General features: G+C 48.0%; 1 protein-coding gene across 2 annotated transcripts in view; it reads left to right on the top strand.

Annotated features, from left to right (window-relative positions):
• The window catches only part of prune (prune exopolyphosphatase), a 44,133-nt gene that overhangs the window by 10,476 nt on the left and 16,272 nt on the right, over nucleotides 1–17,385 (top strand). For both annotated transcript variants that reach the window (XM_072238344.1, XM_072238350.1), the window contains exons 3-5: nucleotides 2,468–2,673; nucleotides 11,191–11,375; nucleotides 13,558–13,716. In XM_072238344.1, the coding sequence (XP_072094445.1) occupies nucleotides 2,468–2,673; nucleotides 11,191–11,375; nucleotides 13,558–13,716 (550 nt within the window). The remainder of the gene's footprint in view (nucleotides 1–2,467; nucleotides 2,674–11,190; nucleotides 11,376–13,557; nucleotides 13,717–17,385) is intronic.

Raw genomic sequence — 17,385 nt, 5'->3', positions numbered from 1 at the left:
ATAATTCTTTTCCGAGGGAAATCAGAAGGTCAAGGGAACAGGCAGGTAAGGTTAAGGAAAATCCCAAGAGGTTCTATGGGTATATAAAGAGTGATAGGGTGGCTGCAGAGTCGGTAGGTCATCTTGCAGATCTACAGAGCTATCTGTCTCAAGGAGATGGATGGGATTTTTAATTAATATTTCTTATCAGTGTTTACTGAGAAGAAAACCATGATTGCTCATGAGATGGGGGAAACTAGGGCAGATATTTTGGAGGAAATTCATAATTACCAGGGAAGAGATAGTGTACCCTTGCAAAGCATTAAGGTGGATAAATCCCCAGGGCCTGGCTGAGTACTTTGTGGGAGGCTAGAGACAAAATTGTGGAGATTTGCTTCATTTGCCACAAGTGAAAGTGACTATTGTTGTTCCATTGGTTAAGAAAGGTAGCAATGACAAACCATGGAGCTACAGGCCCGTCAACCCTATACCAGTCACAAACAAGAGAAAATCTGCATATGCTGGAAATCTAAGCAACACACAAAAAACGCTGAAGGAACTCAGCAAGCCGGGCAGCACCTATGGAAGAGAGTAGATGTTTCGGGCTGAGACTCTTCAGCAGTGTGATATTATTGGAGGGAATTCTGAGGGACAGGGTCTACCAGCATTTGGATAGACAGAGCCTGGTAAGAAGTCAGCATGGTTTTGTCGTGGGAAGTTGTGCTTGAAGAACCTTTTCAGATTTTTTTTTTTTTTTTGTTTTTATTTTTGAAGAGGTAACCAAAAGGATAGACGAGGGTAGGGCAGTGGATGTCGTCTATTTGGACTTCAGCAAGGCCTTCATAGCTCCTGCATGGCAGGCTGGTCTGGAAGGTTAGGTATCATGGAATCGAGGGAAAAGTTAGATGTATTCAGAACTGGCCCAGAGGCTGGTGGTTGAAGGTCGTTTTCTTGGAATGGAGGCCAGTGACTGCTGGCAACTCTTTCCACGTCACTACTGTGGTGTACTTCTCCAGAAGGACAAGCAGTTCAGGAAGCCAAGACTTACCACCATCTCAGGGTTGTTTGCAACTGGGCAACAAAAACTTGCCTTGTCTGCAACACCCACACACATAACTGAATTAAAAGAAGTTTTGCATTCTCTGTCGCTTCTTTTGACACAAAGATTTATTTGTTTATTATTTAAACTGAATTCATATTTTCAAACTGCCAGAGTTGGGGGAAGTAAGAAAGAAGAGTTTCAAATTGCATTGGAAGCAGACATTCCAAGGATTATTAGTCTAATACACACAAACCTGAGACTAAAAAAACAAAAAATGCCAGGAAAATCTCAATGGGCCAGATGGCATCTGTGGAATGAGAAACAGTAACATTTCGTACCCTATTCACTGTTTCACTTGGCGCGTATTCTGTGTAACCTCTTCTATTTCAGTTTCAGAATTCCAGCATCTGCAGCTTTGTTTGGGTGGTGGGATGGAGATGTGTCTCTACCAAAGGAGGTGTAAGACACTCCTTTCTACCGCTAGCCTGCAGGTCGCCCTTGAGCAAGGTGTTGCACCTGCTTAGCAGCCTACCCTTCGCCCCCCGATCAGGATCGTTGAAGCCACAGGAGCAGACGTATGAACAGCTGGCGCTTATCACAAGTCCTGGTTATGCAACCACTGATGGCCGGCAGACAATCTCTGAAGAGTATTGATAATGGGCTGGGGTCACCTGTCTTGTGAAAATACTGCCTAGAAGGCGACAATGGTTAACAAACAATCATGGTCATGGAAGGACCATGATTTCCCACATCATACAACATGGCACATAATGAACGAATGAAGTTATGTTCTGATTTTTCATCCACATACCCTCGCTGTACATCTTCTATAATCATAGTGCATTGACCAGAAATGTGAACTGATTTCACCACGAGCTGCTTTACCTGCATATTTACAAAGCCATTTTGTTTCAGATTTCTAATATTTCCAAGATTCTGTTTAACCCACTTGTTTTTGTACTATTTATTTATAAAAGATTTTTACTACTCTGTAATTTCAGAGGGCAGTTCTGTTTTATCTGTGTTTCTGTTTCCTGGAGTCAGTTATAGTCTCAGATTGTATCGTCCTACCATCACTGTTTTCAACATAAAACTGAGATTATTTGTCTAGTAACATAATCACATTGCAAAAATCAAAATGCTGGATAAATCCAAGGGTTCGGTAGCATCTATGGAAAGAAATGGACAATCAGTGTTTTGGTTTGAGACCCTTTATCTGGACCAGAATAATCGACTGCCCATTTCCCTACACAGATGGGTTCCTCCAGCATTTTGTTTCTCGCTTCAGATTCCAGCACCTGCAGACTTTTGTGTCAACATAATTGCCATGGTTGTGAGCCCAATCGTCTTTCCTCTTGTACTTGATGAGACAAGGCAAAACATGGCTAAAAACCATCAGTGACACACTCTGGATTAATCTGCACTCTTGGATTTATTTAAATATAGACATCATTGGAACCAAAGACTGTCATTGTGCCCATCTTAAATATCCCACGATCGGAGTTTCCTTTACGTGGTGAGTGCACCTTCCTCCTCCGGGAAAGCCAGTTTTCCGAAGACCTGCTGACGTTTCGAGATGAGATTGATCTGCACGGACTGCACAGGGAGGGACGACTGACGCTGACACTGGTTGACCACAATGTTCTACCCAGGTATGGGGAGCACAAAATAAAATTACTGATTTAAGAACTAGTTGAGAGCATATCTGTGCAGTGAGTCTTGATCTGAAACATACCGTGTGAAGCGATGGCGGAATGATAAGTAAAGACTTGTAGCTCTGTAATTTGCTTTCCATAAAGGTCTTTTATATTCACCTAAACATGAGGCAGTGACATTAGAGCAGCACCTTGCCCAGAAAATAGCAAGCCCCCGGTACATCATTCAAAGTGTGAGCATTAAAGTTTGTGTTCTTTTGTCACCCACTGACACTGGCAGACACTGCGTTAAGGTTGTATGGTTAACGGTAATGTGCCCTTGCCCAATTCACAATCTCTACCTAAAAATTTAATATATGGATTAAGATTTGCTGTAATTTTGTTTTCAACTTTCATATCTTAATAATCTTAATATACATACACATGTTGTGTGGCTTTGTGTTACAAAAAATTGGGACATGGAAAGTTTTCCAGGAACGCAGCCTATAATGTGAGGGTTGCCTACGTGACTCAAATAACTGTAGAAGTAGATTTAATGCAAACTTAATGAAAACGAAGCAAGAATTTGAAAAGAAAGCATTCATGCGGATCGAACAGAAGGGCTGGGACTGTTTGGAGAGCTGAGGTACTGTTTGCTCGTAGACTGTCTACTGTGCAGTATGATTTTCTGAAGGAGAGACAAATTCTGAAAGGGAGAATGCTGTAAACCTGCAGTAAAAACATTGTGCAAAGCAGCAGGTGCTGATCTTCTGAGGTCGTTAACCTGTAAAGTTAAATCGCCTCAGTACTTGCAAGAGTTGAAGAAGTGATGGGGTTTCAGAGTATGGAAGCAGGGAATAGTGTGATAGAAATTGGAGGGACAGAATTCTGGTTCATTTATTCATCCAGGAACTTGAAAGCTGGGAGATATGAGCCATTTCCGTCATAGAACAACACAGCATAGAAACAGGTCCTTAGGCCTATCTAGGCCGAACCATTATTTTGCCTACCCATGACTTCTAGTGTAGTCTGACCCAACATGCTTGTGTAACGGTCCTTGCCCCACTGACCCCTGTTGCCTAGGGTGAATAGCCGTCAACCCTGCCAAACAGTGCAAATGCTTTGGTGCGGATAAGGTGTGAATCACCCAATGATCAGCCACGACACAAATATGAAACAATATACAAAGTGCGGGTAAGGAACTATATAGCAAACTTTTGGTGATGAGTTAGTAGCAACAACTACAAGAAAAGGCGCCACATAAGTAACTTATCAGTCTTGTGCACGTATTTTAATACGTTAGAGCTCACGCCTCAGATTCTATCCACAACGTCCTTCCGAGACTCCAGCCACCCTCCGAACCCCCAAGGTCTGGTGTCTGCCGCGCTGGAACCGCTGTCCATTCCTCACACGTCCGTCCTCCCTGCTTGCCTCCCGAGAAAACCCGCGCTCCTCAACTCAGCACACATATACAAGATAACAGAACATGACTTCCATTGGGTAACAAATGAATACAATTTCCATTATCACACTGTATAACCCAAACATTGCTGTTACAGAGAACCCCTTGCTCAGCAGTTAACATTACGAGAAGCCATGTTAATATAGCACTTCAGAGAAGCCATTTTGGTAATAAGCGATTAACAGTTAACAGTCCGTCTAGTATTACTGAGAGCCCTACATTCTCCCCCCACCGAAATAAGTCATGCCCTCATGACACTCAGATAATTCGCCGTCTCTTCCTGCAGAACACACAGCCCAATCCACGTGCAGAAAGCAGTGATCTGACTCCCCAAAACAGTAGAGATCACACTTTGTTCCCTGGGTGCTACGTAGGCCAACCTCTCTGGGGGTTTCCGACTCCTCTGAGGTCTACATACCCCCTCGTCTACCCCTTTTGCCTCGGACTCTACAGGGGACCCTTTGAAACTACAAGACGAACCTCCCCTGAGCGGTCACCCAAGCCCCTCTGCACCTCGGAACCCTCTCTCTCTGGTTCAGGCCCTACATCCTCTCCTCCAGTGCCCTGCGGTACCACAGACTGCCCCTCACTAGCCCCTTCTAACCCAGTGGGGAAAAGGCCAGGAGTCTCCTCCTCCATCCCGGGAGAATCAGTGAATGGCAGAATGTACCAACCATCCCAGTCATCATCTTCTGAATCAGTATCCCTCATAGGAGCTGTGCTCAGGCCCGTTTCTCCCGGGGTAGGCATGTCCTCCACCCTGCGGGGACACAGAGTCCTGGTACTGGGTGCAACCACCTCTTCAGGCTCCTGCTGTACCTGCACATCTTGGCCCAGGGGCAACAGGTGATTCCGATGGAGAATCTTGACAGGCTCCTTTCCATCCTCGGACTGTACCTGGAAAACTGGCAGGTTTGGCATCTGAGTCTCCACCACATAGGGCATGGCTGCCCAGCGATCAGCCAGCTTGTGTTTTCCCAGTAATCCCAGATTCCTGATGAGGACTCGGTCTTCCGGCAGGAGTTGAGAGAACTTTACTTTCTGGTTATACCTCCTCTTATTTCCCTGATTCTGCAGGGCGGCAGCCTCTCCAGCCAACTTGTAAGCTCTTTTCAGTTCTTGCCTCATATCAGGCACATACTTAAAGTAAGGCTTCGGCAACACCTCACCACATCAGTCCTGAAACAAAGGTCAATGGGCAACCTTGCCTCGCGCCCAAACATAAGATAATAGGGCGAGTAACCAGTAGCTTCATTGCGTGTACAGTTGTAACAGTGAACAAGATGCCCAATACGTTGACTCCAACAATTCTTTTTGCTGATCTCCAGAGTCCCGAGCATGTCTAATAGCGTTCGATTGAACCTTTCCAGCTGGGGATCACCCTGCGGATGATAGGGTGTGGTCCTGGACTTCTCAATCCCCAGCATGCCCAGCAACTCATAGATGAGTTTTCTCTCAAATTCTCGTCCCTGGTCACTATGTATCTGCCAAGGAAGACCATAATGCACAAAATACTTCTCCCATAGCACTTTCGCCACTGTAGTCACCCTCTGATCCTTGGTAGGAAAAGCTTGAGCAGACCTGGTGTAGTGGTCCGTGATGACCAAGACATTTGCTGTGTCGCTGGCATCGGGCTCTATGGACAGGAAATCCATACACACCAGGTCCAAAGGCCCTGCACTCTGCAAGTGGGGCAAAGGGGCAGCCTGCCTGGGCAGCATCTTCTGTTGTATGCAATGAATGCAGGACTTGCAGTACTCTTCAACCTCTGTCCTCTTTTGGGGCCAGTAAAACCGATCCTTGAGCAACCCATAGGTCTTTTCCACCCAAATGTCCAGAGTCATCATGGAAGGATTTCAACACAACCTTCCGATACTTCTCCGGCAGGACCAGCTGCTAACACTGAGGTTGGTCCAGGGGTGACGTTACCCGGTATAACATTTGGTTCTTCAACCTCAACGGAAGCCATCCTTTCAGTAACAGGGACACGGGACCGTGCTTGGCCTTCTCCGCCCATGTCACATACCCTTCTTCCACGACGTGCCAGACCAGGCCTATGTCTGGGTCATCTCGCTGCGCAGCGGCCACTTCCCCAGGGCTTAACCCTGGCATCTGCGTGGTCTTCAGAGCAGTCATGTCACAGTATACTAGAGGCAGGGCGTCATCAGATGCCCCCAATCAGTCCACTGCTCGACCTGGCCTCTCCTTCTCCTCAGCCTGCACGGTGATAGCAAACTGGCACATTGCCTTCACCCCGGATGCAGGAACACTCTCCCACTCCTCGTCCTTCCCCAGCTCCTCATGGCCCCGTCGGCTCAGCACATCTGCGTCAACATTCCAGCTCCCCGGCCGATACTTCAGCCTGAAATCATATGAAGACAAAGCTGCCAGCCACCAATGGCCTGTGGCATCCAGTTTCGCCGAGGTCAAGATGTAAGTGAGCGGGTTGTTGTCTGTCCGCACCTCAAACTTGGCCCTGTAGAGATAGCCACTCAGCTTATCCACCACCGCCCATTTCAACGCCAGGAACTCCAACTTGTGAGTGGGATAGTTTCTCTCTGAAGGTGGCAAACTCCAGCTGACAAACGCTACAGGCCTCAGGCCAGTACCCTGATCCTGATATAGAACGGTCCTTAACCCCTCATGACTGGCATCAGTGTGTAGCACATAAGGCAATCGGGGGTCTGCAAAAGCCAGCACTAGCGCCTGAGTCCGCATCTCCTTCAGTGACTGGAAAGCCGCTTCACATTTGTCATCCCATCTCTGTCCAAAGGGCTCTGATGGGTTTAAATATTCTCCCACCTCCCATGTTTTCCTCCCTTTCCCCCTCTGTCCCAGGGGAAGGTAGCCACGCAGAAGCTGGTTCAAGGATGACTCACCTTGGCATAGCCCTTCACAAATCTCCGATAGTACCCACAGAATCCTAGGAACGAGCACAGAGCACCCATGGTCTGGGGCCTCGGCCAGGTGGTCACTGCTTTGATCTTAGCCGGGTCGGTCACTACACCATACCGCGAGACAATGTGTCCAACATAGCTAACAGATGTCTGGCAGAACTGGCACTTGTCCAAGGAAAGCTTCAACCCTTCCTGCTTCAGCCAGTTGAGCACCTTCATTAGCCTCGCTTCGTGTTTTACCAAGGTGGATTCAAATACTATGAGGTCATCCAAATATACCAGCACTTCGAGCAGGTTCATATCCCCCACTGTCTTCTCCATGACCGTCTGGAAGGTGACAGGGGCTCCTGATATGCCCTGGGGCATCCGTTCGAACTGGTGAAAGCCCAAAGGGCAAATGAAGGCCATCTCCTTAACTGCCTCACTCATTGGGATCTGGTAATACCCACTCCTCAAATCCAGCACGCTAAACCACTTCGCCCCACTCAGACAGGCCAGTGCATCTTCCACCCGGGGGATGGTGTGCCTGTTCAGTGTTCTATAGTCCACACCCATACGAACCTTCCCATTCTTCTTCTGGGCCACTACAATAGGAGATGATCCCAGCCTCCTTCAACTTGCCCAAATGCTGCCGCACGTCTTCCACATCTGCGGGGGCCAGTCGCCATGATCGTTCTCTAGATGGAGTATCCTCAGTCACCTGTATGGTGTGGCAAGTGCTCCTGGAACAACCCACATCAAATTCGCCAAGGGAAGAAACATCTGTCATCGTCAACATCTTCTCCACCAGCCTCCACTTCCAACCCTCCGGTTTAGGTGATGCCCCAAAGTTAAAAGCTTCAGCAGTCAACTTAGGCCTTTTTCCTGACTGCTGTTCCCCAACTGGCCCCACAGGGGTGCTATGCATCACCGTCACCGGGAACAAATGCACTAGAGGCATTCCTTGCTTGAAGATGACCTCCCATGCAGTAGTGTTCCTGACGATCACTAGCCTGCATGCCTGTACCACTGAGGGCTTCTGCAACTCGGGTCTCACCAGCACCCCAGCAGGGAATCTCAACTCCCCTTCGAGATCTTCCGGGGTGTCCACTAAAAGGGCTGCACCCCCGGGAATCTAGAGATCCCCATCACTCTCGCTACTTCACCCAGCTGCACCATCCTGGGCTTTGACTGGGCACACCACGCAGTGCCTCATCCACATGTCGAGTCCAGCCCAGGGCAACCCCACACTTCCTCAAAAGCAGCTCGGAACATTGGGTGCAGTGACAGGGTCTCCAAAAAGACTTCACCCGCCTTCTCCATGCAGGCTCTCAGGAGTCTCCGCACAATAGGGGTGTTGGTCCCCACCACAATTGACACACCCCCAGTCTCAGCGGGGTCTGGGCACACCAGTACCAGGGCCTCATGAGCCTCAGACACCCCCACCTCAGCTTCCAGGATCTCCAGTTTCACAGACAAATAGCCATTGTACGGGTAATCACTATCACTGATGCCCCAAATCTCCAGTGCACTGAAAATGTCGGGTAAATGCGCCAGATACTGATTGTAGAACGAACGGTACAGTAATGTGACATGTGACCTGTGACCCCGTGTCGAGTATGGCTTTTGCATCTATCCCCTCTATCTGTATCAACACGCTGGATCGGGGCCCCACCTATCCTTCTGGGATAGTGTCTTTTCCTCTCGAGGATCCCGCGGCACATTGTTGGGAACGTGTTTTCCCAGAGACTCCAGTCCGTTCCTTCACCGAGTCTCCTTTAAGTTTCCCAAACTCCCTCTTCCTGCTGGGACACCCGGGGACTGCCCCTCCGAGGGATTCCCTGCTGTTCACATTCTCGCCTGAAGTGCCCCTCTTCCCTGCAGTTATAGCACTCGCCTCGCCTCGCCAGACCCCGGCCTCCGCCTGGCCTCAGTGCCGTCCGTCCCTTCTGGGAGGGGCCTTCTCCGCTAATCCCCTCTTGTGGGGGGACCCCTCCTGCCGTGACCCCCTTATGTGTCTCCCACATGGAGCTGGCCCCGGTCATTCACCACAAGAGGCTACTACCGAGGACTGTACCTTGTTACCAGGGCCGCCTTCTGCTTCCAATTTGTTCTCCTCCTCTCTGACCTCTGAGCAACTGAACAAAAGATGGGGGGGACGCGCTCTACGAGACTGCCGGAGGCCCTTAGTGATCGCATCACGTCTCTGTGCGCCCCTGAGTGCCTGATCGATCCTCATCTGATCCACCTCAGCTGCCGAAATGAATGACCCCCCCCCCCCGGCACCTCAAGCAATTTAGCCTGCGCTCAAGTCGGAGAAGATACTCAGAAAGCTTTTCTCGTTTCTCCTGACGCGGATTCTGAACACCCCCTAAAAGCTCCACCGGGCTTTCCGTCAGCCCAAATGCCTCCTCTGAGGCGACTAGACACTCCTTCCAAGAAGCCAGGGGCTGGTTAACTCTCACCCCCTTTACCACCTCAGCTGCCGCCCCTCTCAAACTGTCCCCCAATCTTTGCCGCTTCTCCTCAGAACACTGCCACTCACCTAGCAACTGAGAGGTATGTTCTACCCAGGACTCGTAATCCTCTTCCCCGTTGGGGATGGGAGTTTTCCCTGAGAAATTTCTTAACTTCTGTCGCGGACCCACCGCCCAGTTCACCAAAGAGTTAATGGCTGAGGCCAACTCAGAGCCCTCCCCTTTCCGTGGGGAGTGAGAACTAATTACATTCACCAAATATGACCACTCCCTTCCTTCATCCTTCAAAAACAATTGGACCCGCTCTCTAAAATCTCCGACCCTAGCTTCGGGCAACCCATCTGGTGTCTCTTCAGACCCTTCCTCCATGACAGTGTGCATGCCCCATGGCCCCACCTCACCGAGGTCACCGATAGACTGGGGCAGTCCTAATTCCTTGACGTCAGCACCCATCTGTATCAGCACAAAGGCTGAGTCCCCTGTTTTACCAATCTTTCTGCCTACAATCTCAATCTTACTGATAGCTCTGACCTTACTCAAACATCGAATTAACACATCATCTGGGGTATGTATATCCACCCCACTTAATACGCAGGCGTGAGTAACCAGGACATCCTCGATCTTACACCAAAGTTCAATCTTATCCACGTCCGTCCCTTTTAATTCAATCGGGGTGACTTACCCCTTATCCTGACAGAATTCAAATCCGTGGAACGAGCCCCCAAATGTGACGGTCCTTGCCCCACTGACCCCCGTTGCCTAGGGTGAGTAGCCGTCGACCCCGCCAAACAGTGCAAAAGCTTTGGTGTGGATAAGGTGTGAGTTGCCCGATGATCAGCCATGACACAAATATGAAACAATATACAAAGTGCGAGTAAAGAATTATACTTTATAGCAAATTTTTGGTGATGGGCTTGTAGCAACAACTACAAGAAAAGGCGCCACTTAAGTAACTTACCAGTCTTGTGCACATAATATTTTAATACGTTGGAGCGCATTCCATCCACAATGTCCTTCCGCGACTGTGGCCACCCTCCGAACCCCCGAGGTCTAGTGTCTGCCGCCCTGGAACCGCTGTCCGTTCCTCACATGTCCATCCTCCCTGCTTGCCTCCCGAGAAAACCCGCGCTCCTCAACTCAGCACACATATACAAGATAACAGAACATGACTTCCATTGGCTAACAAATGAATACAATTTCCATTATACTGTATAACCCAAACATTGCTGGTACAGAGAACCCCTTGCTCAGCAGTTAACATTACGAGAAGCCATGTTAATATAACACTTCAGAGAAGCCATTTTGGTAATAAGTGATTAACAGTTAACAGTCCATCTAGTATTACTGAGAGCCCTGCACTTGACCTTGTGATTGCTGACTTTGTATGTAGGCTTAACCACATGTCTATAACACTGTCTGGTGCTCTGAGTACCATTCCCCTGCAACTCTAGTTTAATCCTCCACCCCCCCGACCCCATTGTAGCACAAGCAACCTTCTCACTAGGATATTAGACCCCTCCAGTTCAGGTGCAAACCATCCTTTCCGTACAAACCATCCCATCTTCCCTGCAAGAGAGCCCAATGATTGAAAAATCTGAAGGTTTTTCATGCTGCACCAATTCCTTAGCCACGCGTTGAACTGTATGGGTACTGTCATTGTGTAGGTCATTCGGTGTGGGAAAAACACGTACTATCTCTGTGCTTCTGTTCCAACCCACAGAGGCGATGCAGTCCTGGAGAATGCGGTGACAGAAGTGATTGATCACCGCCCCCTAGAGCGAGCCTGTAGCTCTGGCTGTGTAGTAACCTCTGAGCCCGTGGGCTCCTGCACAACCCTGGTGACGGAGCGCATTGTCCAAAGAGCACCTGACATTCTGGATAAGCAGCTCGCTTTTTTACTGCGCAGTAAGAGTTCCACTGTGTGTCGGGGGCAGGGTTTTATTTTCAAGACAGGTGGCTGAAGAGAGATGGAGGAATCTAACAATGGGGTTATGTCAATTGTGCAAGTTTGTATATGAAAGTTCTAACTGTTCCCTATCGATTACCTAGTTTCCTCATATATCATAGACAAGTCTGCCGTCAAACCTCTTGGTGGCTTTATTGAAGTTTGTCTTGTTTTCCACTGAATTGTCCCTTTCAAGCTGAATAGAAATTGCTATCACCTTTCCAGAAGATTCCTTGCTATGTGATGGCCAAGTGTGCCGTGCCCTTGTCTCTTGTGCAGGGGGCCGTAGGGTGATAGACAAGAGATCCTGCAGATGCTGGAAGTCCAGAGCAATACACACAAAATGCTGGAGGGACTCCTCCAATGTAGAGGGTAAATGAAGCAGAGCAGACAGATAGGTTAGGGAGCACTGGAGTGCTGCCAGGCTGAGCTCCTTGTAACTGGATGCAAAGAGTTTCTTGAGTAAAATGAGTTTGTGCCTAGATCAGCACATGGTATTACGATTATTGCATTCATGGAGATGTGGCTGAGCAAAGGGTAGTACTGGCAGTGGTACAGAAGTCTCAGATATGACAGGGTACAAAAGAGGAGAACATTGTAATGATTGTTAGAGAAGATGTACTGGAGGTATTGCCCAATGAAGCCATCTGTATAAAATTTAGGAATAAGAAAGGGACAATCACTTTGCTTGTGCTATACTATAGATTTCTCCAAGGTCAGTGGGAACTACACAGAAATAAATCGCAGAAATGTGCAAGAACAAAAGGGTTATGGTGATGCAGGATTTTAACCTTCCCAATATGGACAGGGATTTTGTTAGTGTAAGGGGCAAAATTTGTGAAGTGGATTTTTTTTTTTTTAGATGAAATGTGTAAATGGGTTTGTCCTTGACTGTATCTTAGCACCAAGACAGGTGGAAGTGTCAGTGGGGGATCATGGTGTCTGTAATTCAAACAGTTTGTAACTATAAATTCTGTAGTTTAAAAAAAAAAGGGGGCCCTCAAGTTAACATGGTAAATTGGGAGAAGGCTGATTTCAATTGCATAAGAAAAGACCTGGCAAAAATCTATTGATTCTAAATGCTTGTGAATAAAACATTAAATGAGAAGTTAGAGTCTTTTAAATGAGTTAGAAAGTGTTTTAGTCGGTAAGAGAGGTAGCAGGGTCAGAGCCAGATGATGGATGCTGAAGGTATATTCAGGGAATGAACAGGAAGTGTGTGACAGGTGGAGGCAACTGGAGTTGAGTGATTCTTGAAGAATATAGAGAGAACTTCAGAAAGAAATTAGAAAGATAACATGGAGTCACGAGATCCTTGGTAGATGAGAGGTTAAGGAGAATCCAGAGACATTGTATTAGATGCAGGAGGGTAGCCAGGGAAAGAGTGAGTTCCCGTAGAGACCAAAGGGGTGTGGAGCCAGGCAATGTGGGTGAGTTCCAAGGAGAAGGACGTGGAAGCTGAGTTCATTGACAGGTACGTTGATGGTCTGGAGTCATCATTATTAAGGAGGTGGTGGAGGTGTAATGTAATGGAAAGGAATAGTTAAATTGCCATGGCTGAATGGGATCAATCCCAGGATAGTACGGGAAGTGAGAGGAGATGGCTCTGGCCCTGATGGAAATGTAGCAATATCCACAGCTGAGGTTCTTAAAGAAAACTGAACAACAATTAGTGTTTCTTAGAGAAGGACAGCAGATGTGAGAAAGGTAACCACAGGCTGGTACATATTAAATCAGTGCTAGTGAATTATTAGAAAAGTTGGAAATGATAGGATTTATGTACATTTGCAAAGGCAAAAGCTGATCAGGATGGGAACCTCTTCAAAGTGAAAGGTGAGTTTATTGTCATACAAACGTGCGGTGAAAAACATGATCAAGTGTTGAAAGGTTGAAGGGAAGTAGCTGTTCTGTCTTTATGCAGAGAGCAGAGTTCTTGGGAAGACAGTGAAATGAACAACAGAAGTTTAACGGGGAGCTGGACGAACACAAGTGAGAGAGCTGTAGAGGGAATGGATGGTAGATGGGAAGGCTGACGTAGAGCTGGAATGGAGTGGGTGGGCTGAAAGGCTTCTCCCTGTGGGGTAGAGTGTGTTCATGGCACCGCAGGGTAAGACTGATTCTCTCATTCCTCGTATACTACAGGTACTATTGTGCTGGACTGCATCAACATGGCTCCAGCGGCAGGCAAAGTCACTCCGAAGGACTCTGAGTACGTTGCTCAGTTGGAATCCAGGTTTCACCATCTCCCACCCAGAGCCACTATCTTTGTTGCACTACAAAAAGCCAAGTTTGACGTCAGTGGTAACTATCGCTGCATTAGTATTTCTATGGAGTGAATCCTGGGTGAGAGGTTGGGTTAGGGAGAGGTCGGGAAATCTGCAGTGATCGTCCTTTAAAAAAATTTTATATTCCTCTCCAGCTGGGGGAGGGGTGTGCATGTGTCTGGGCCTGGCGGGAGAGGGGGCTGCATGGACACAGTGTGGAACTGTAGGAGTTGGAGCTGCCCGGATCTGGGCCTGATGGGCAGCTGCCTTGGCCTGGTATGGGGCTGTGGGGGGTGGGGAGCTGCCCGGATCTGGGCCTGATGGGCAGCTGCCTTGGCCTGGTGTGGGGCTGTGGGGGGGTGGGGAGCTGCCTGTGTCCAGTGTGGTACTGAGGGAGTATTGTGGGACTGTAGTGGGTAGGGAGCTGCCTTTGCCTGGTGTGGTACCGAGGAACCACTGTGGGACTGTAGTGGAGGGAGCTGCCCAGGTCTGGGCCTGATGGGGAGATGCCTGGGCCCAGTGTGGTACTGAGGGAGTACTGTGGGACTCTGGGGGGTGGGGAGCTCCCTGGGCCCAGTGTGGTACTGAGGGAGTATTGTGGGACTGGAGGAGGGGGAGCTGCCTGGGCCCAGTGTGGTACTGAGGGAGTATTGTGGGTGGGGGTATGGAGGAACTGCCTCTGCCTGGTGTGGTATTGAGGGAGCGCCAGTGTGGGGGAATCTGCCTTTGCCCAGTGTGGGATTGTAAGGAATGCAGCAGGCGATTCATGCACAGCAGAGTCCTCCAGTATCAATATGATAATGGCCAGGCATTCATTGTTAGATATGTTGGTTGATATGCTGGTCAGTATCATGGTGTTCAATAGCAGGACCTCTGATCCTTTTGATCTACCAGGGAGGAGTGACGGGAAAGGAGAATGGGTTTAATGACAAAAGGTGCATTCCCCCTGCGCGCGCGCACACCCCCACACCCCTTCTTCTTCGCTGTCTTGTTTTACAGTGATTGGCACCTAGATTAATGGTGCATTACCACCACCTTCTGCTCCGGAGTGTGCGATAGACTTACATTCTAAATCCCTTCACCCAATATCTCTCTATCTTTATCTCTATCTCTAATCTCTCTCACTCACCCCCCCCCCCCCAACTTACACTTTATCCTCCCATCTTTGGCCATCCTAGTACCCTATTCCTGCTTATCCGTCATATCCTATTAAAAAAAACCCTGTACCCCTTAACATATACTCTGACCTGTGCTCTCTCACCCATGCCCAGCAACCCTTTTAATGTGAATTCCTGCACCCCCAATTCCCTTAGATTAATTCTCATCATCTCTCTCTGTATCCCATACTTCTTGCAATTCAGAACTACATGTTCTACTGACTCCTCTTCCTGACATTCCTCACACAATCCTGCCTAGTGTTTCCCTATCATTTTCAATGTTTTGTTTAATGCACAGTGCCCCAGCCTTAACCTAGTCCACACAGTTTCCTCTCTTCTGTATCCACTACCTACCCTAGTACCTGCAACACTCATTTGTATTTGATATAAGTGCCTCCCTGTCCCATCTTTCTTGCCACATTTGGTTGATTTTTTTTTCCCCAGATTATACAATTAACCTCTGCTTTACTGATACTAACGTGCATTTCTATAATTTCTTTCTTTAACGCTGTCCTTGCCAACTCATCCACCCTCTCATTCTCCACCCCCCCCACCCTGCTTCCTGTAATTATTCTTCCATCAGCTGCTCCATCCTACAGTGACAACACCATATTGCATTTCCTCTGCGCCCTTCTTGTCATCTGTTCCTCCCCCTGAACTCTGGCTCCAAGTGGATTGTGAACCCAGGCAGGTATCGAAGCTGTTTTCTGTTAGCAGCTGTAAAGTGGCTTTTATCCCACTGCTAATGGCCGCGTGTATCTTAACAGGACTCTCCACCCTCACTGAAAACCCACTGACTGGTCAGCCAAATATTAATCTATCCCCCTCCTCTTTCACTAAAACCCCACTGACGATGGTTATGTGACTTCATGATTTTTGTTGCTTGTTTGGAGGCCGTTTTTTTTTTGCCAAAAGACATCTGCAGTCAGAGTATGCGTTCGGAGTGGGCCACTGTGTCCAAGCCAACTTTTGTCCACCCACATTAATCTCATTTACTTTCATTAGGACTGACATTCCCTGTATGTGCCATTTAAAAGTAGCATGGGAGACCATTCAGCTGCCTCTGACTGTTGGGAAAGTCTCTCCAGTTTAGTCCTGTGCTAGGTGTGTGTGTATGTCAAAAATTCTGTTACTGTGAATAGCTAAAGTGAGTCAAAGATGACCTGATTTCCAAAAGGCATAAAGTTAAAGATGACGCATTTCTTTGATATTTTAAGCAAGATTACTTTTTTATTTCCATCTTTCACAATTTCAAAATAACAAAGGAAAAGGGCCCGAAGCAAAAGTTTGGGCACCCTGTATGGTCAGTACTTAGCAACACCCCCTTTGGCAAATATCACAGCTTGTAAACGCTTTTTGTAGCCAGCTGAGGCCTGGTTTATACTTCTGCGTCAACGCGTCGCCGTAAGGTCTGCGTCGCTGCAAAGCTGACGTGGAATCCTACGCGAGAGCCCGTGTTGCTGCGACGTGTACCTCTCCCAAAATGTAACTGTGCGTCGCGGCAACACAGAACGCAACAACTGTGATTGGTCCGCTTGGTAGCATCGCATGTCATTCTACGCTGCAGTAGCTTTCCATTGGGCGACTGAAGGGCAGGGAAGGAACTCTGGCTGCAGTGCTTTCCATAAAGCTTTACAGATCTCCAAAATTATGGAGGACACATCTCGCACGAAAAAAGACGCTCGCGTCTTGTTTACCCAGAGACTACCATGACCATGAAGCCTTGCGCAGGCAGGTGAGTGCGCATGTGTGACATGCACGAATTAGAGCGATGCAGACACACCAACGCACAAGTATAAATGCTCCCAACGCGCGGAAGTCACTTGCGTAGGTTACGGCATCCAGTTAACGCAGAAGTATAAACCAGGCTTAAGAGTCTTTCAACTCTTGTTTGGGGGATTTTCGCCCATTCTTCCTTGCAAAAGGCTTCTAGTTCTGAGATTCTTGGGCCATCTTGCATGCACTGCTCTTTTGAGGTCTATCCACAGATTTTCGATGGTGTTTAGGATGGGGGACTGTGAGGGCCATGGCAAAACCTTCAGCTTGCACCTTGAGGTAGTCCATTGTGGATTTTGAGGTGTGTTTAGGATCATTATCCTGTTGTAGAAGCCATCCTCTTTTTATCTTCAGCTTTTTTTTTTTACAGGCAGTGTGATGTTTGCTTCCAGAATTTGCTGGTATTTAATTGAATTTTTCTTCCCTCTACCAGTGAAATGTTCCCTGTGCCACTGGCTGCAACACAAGCCCAAAGCATGATCGATCCACCCCCATGCTTAACAGTTGGAGGGGTGTTCTTTTCATGAAATTCTGCACCCTTTTTTTCTCCAAACATACCTTTGCTCATTGGGGGCCAAAAAGTTCTATTTTAACTTCATCAGTCCACAGGACTTGTTTCCAAAATGCATCAGACTTGTTTAGATGTTCCTTTGCAAACTTATGACACTGAATTTTGTGGTGAGGACACAGGAAAGGTTTTCTTCTGATGACTCTTCCATGAAGGTCATATTTGTGCAGGTGTTGCTGCACGATAGAACAGTGCACCACCACTC

This window comes from Mobula birostris, chromosome 2 (genome assembly GCF_030028105.1).
Source record: "Mobula birostris isolate sMobBir1 chromosome 2, sMobBir1.hap1, whole genome shotgun sequence".
Taxonomy (NCBI): domain Eukaryota; kingdom Metazoa; phylum Chordata; class Chondrichthyes; order Myliobatiformes; family Myliobatidae; genus Mobula; species Mobula birostris.
Note: the sequence above shows the minus strand (reverse complement) of the source record. Positions and strands in the feature narration are given on the sequence as shown.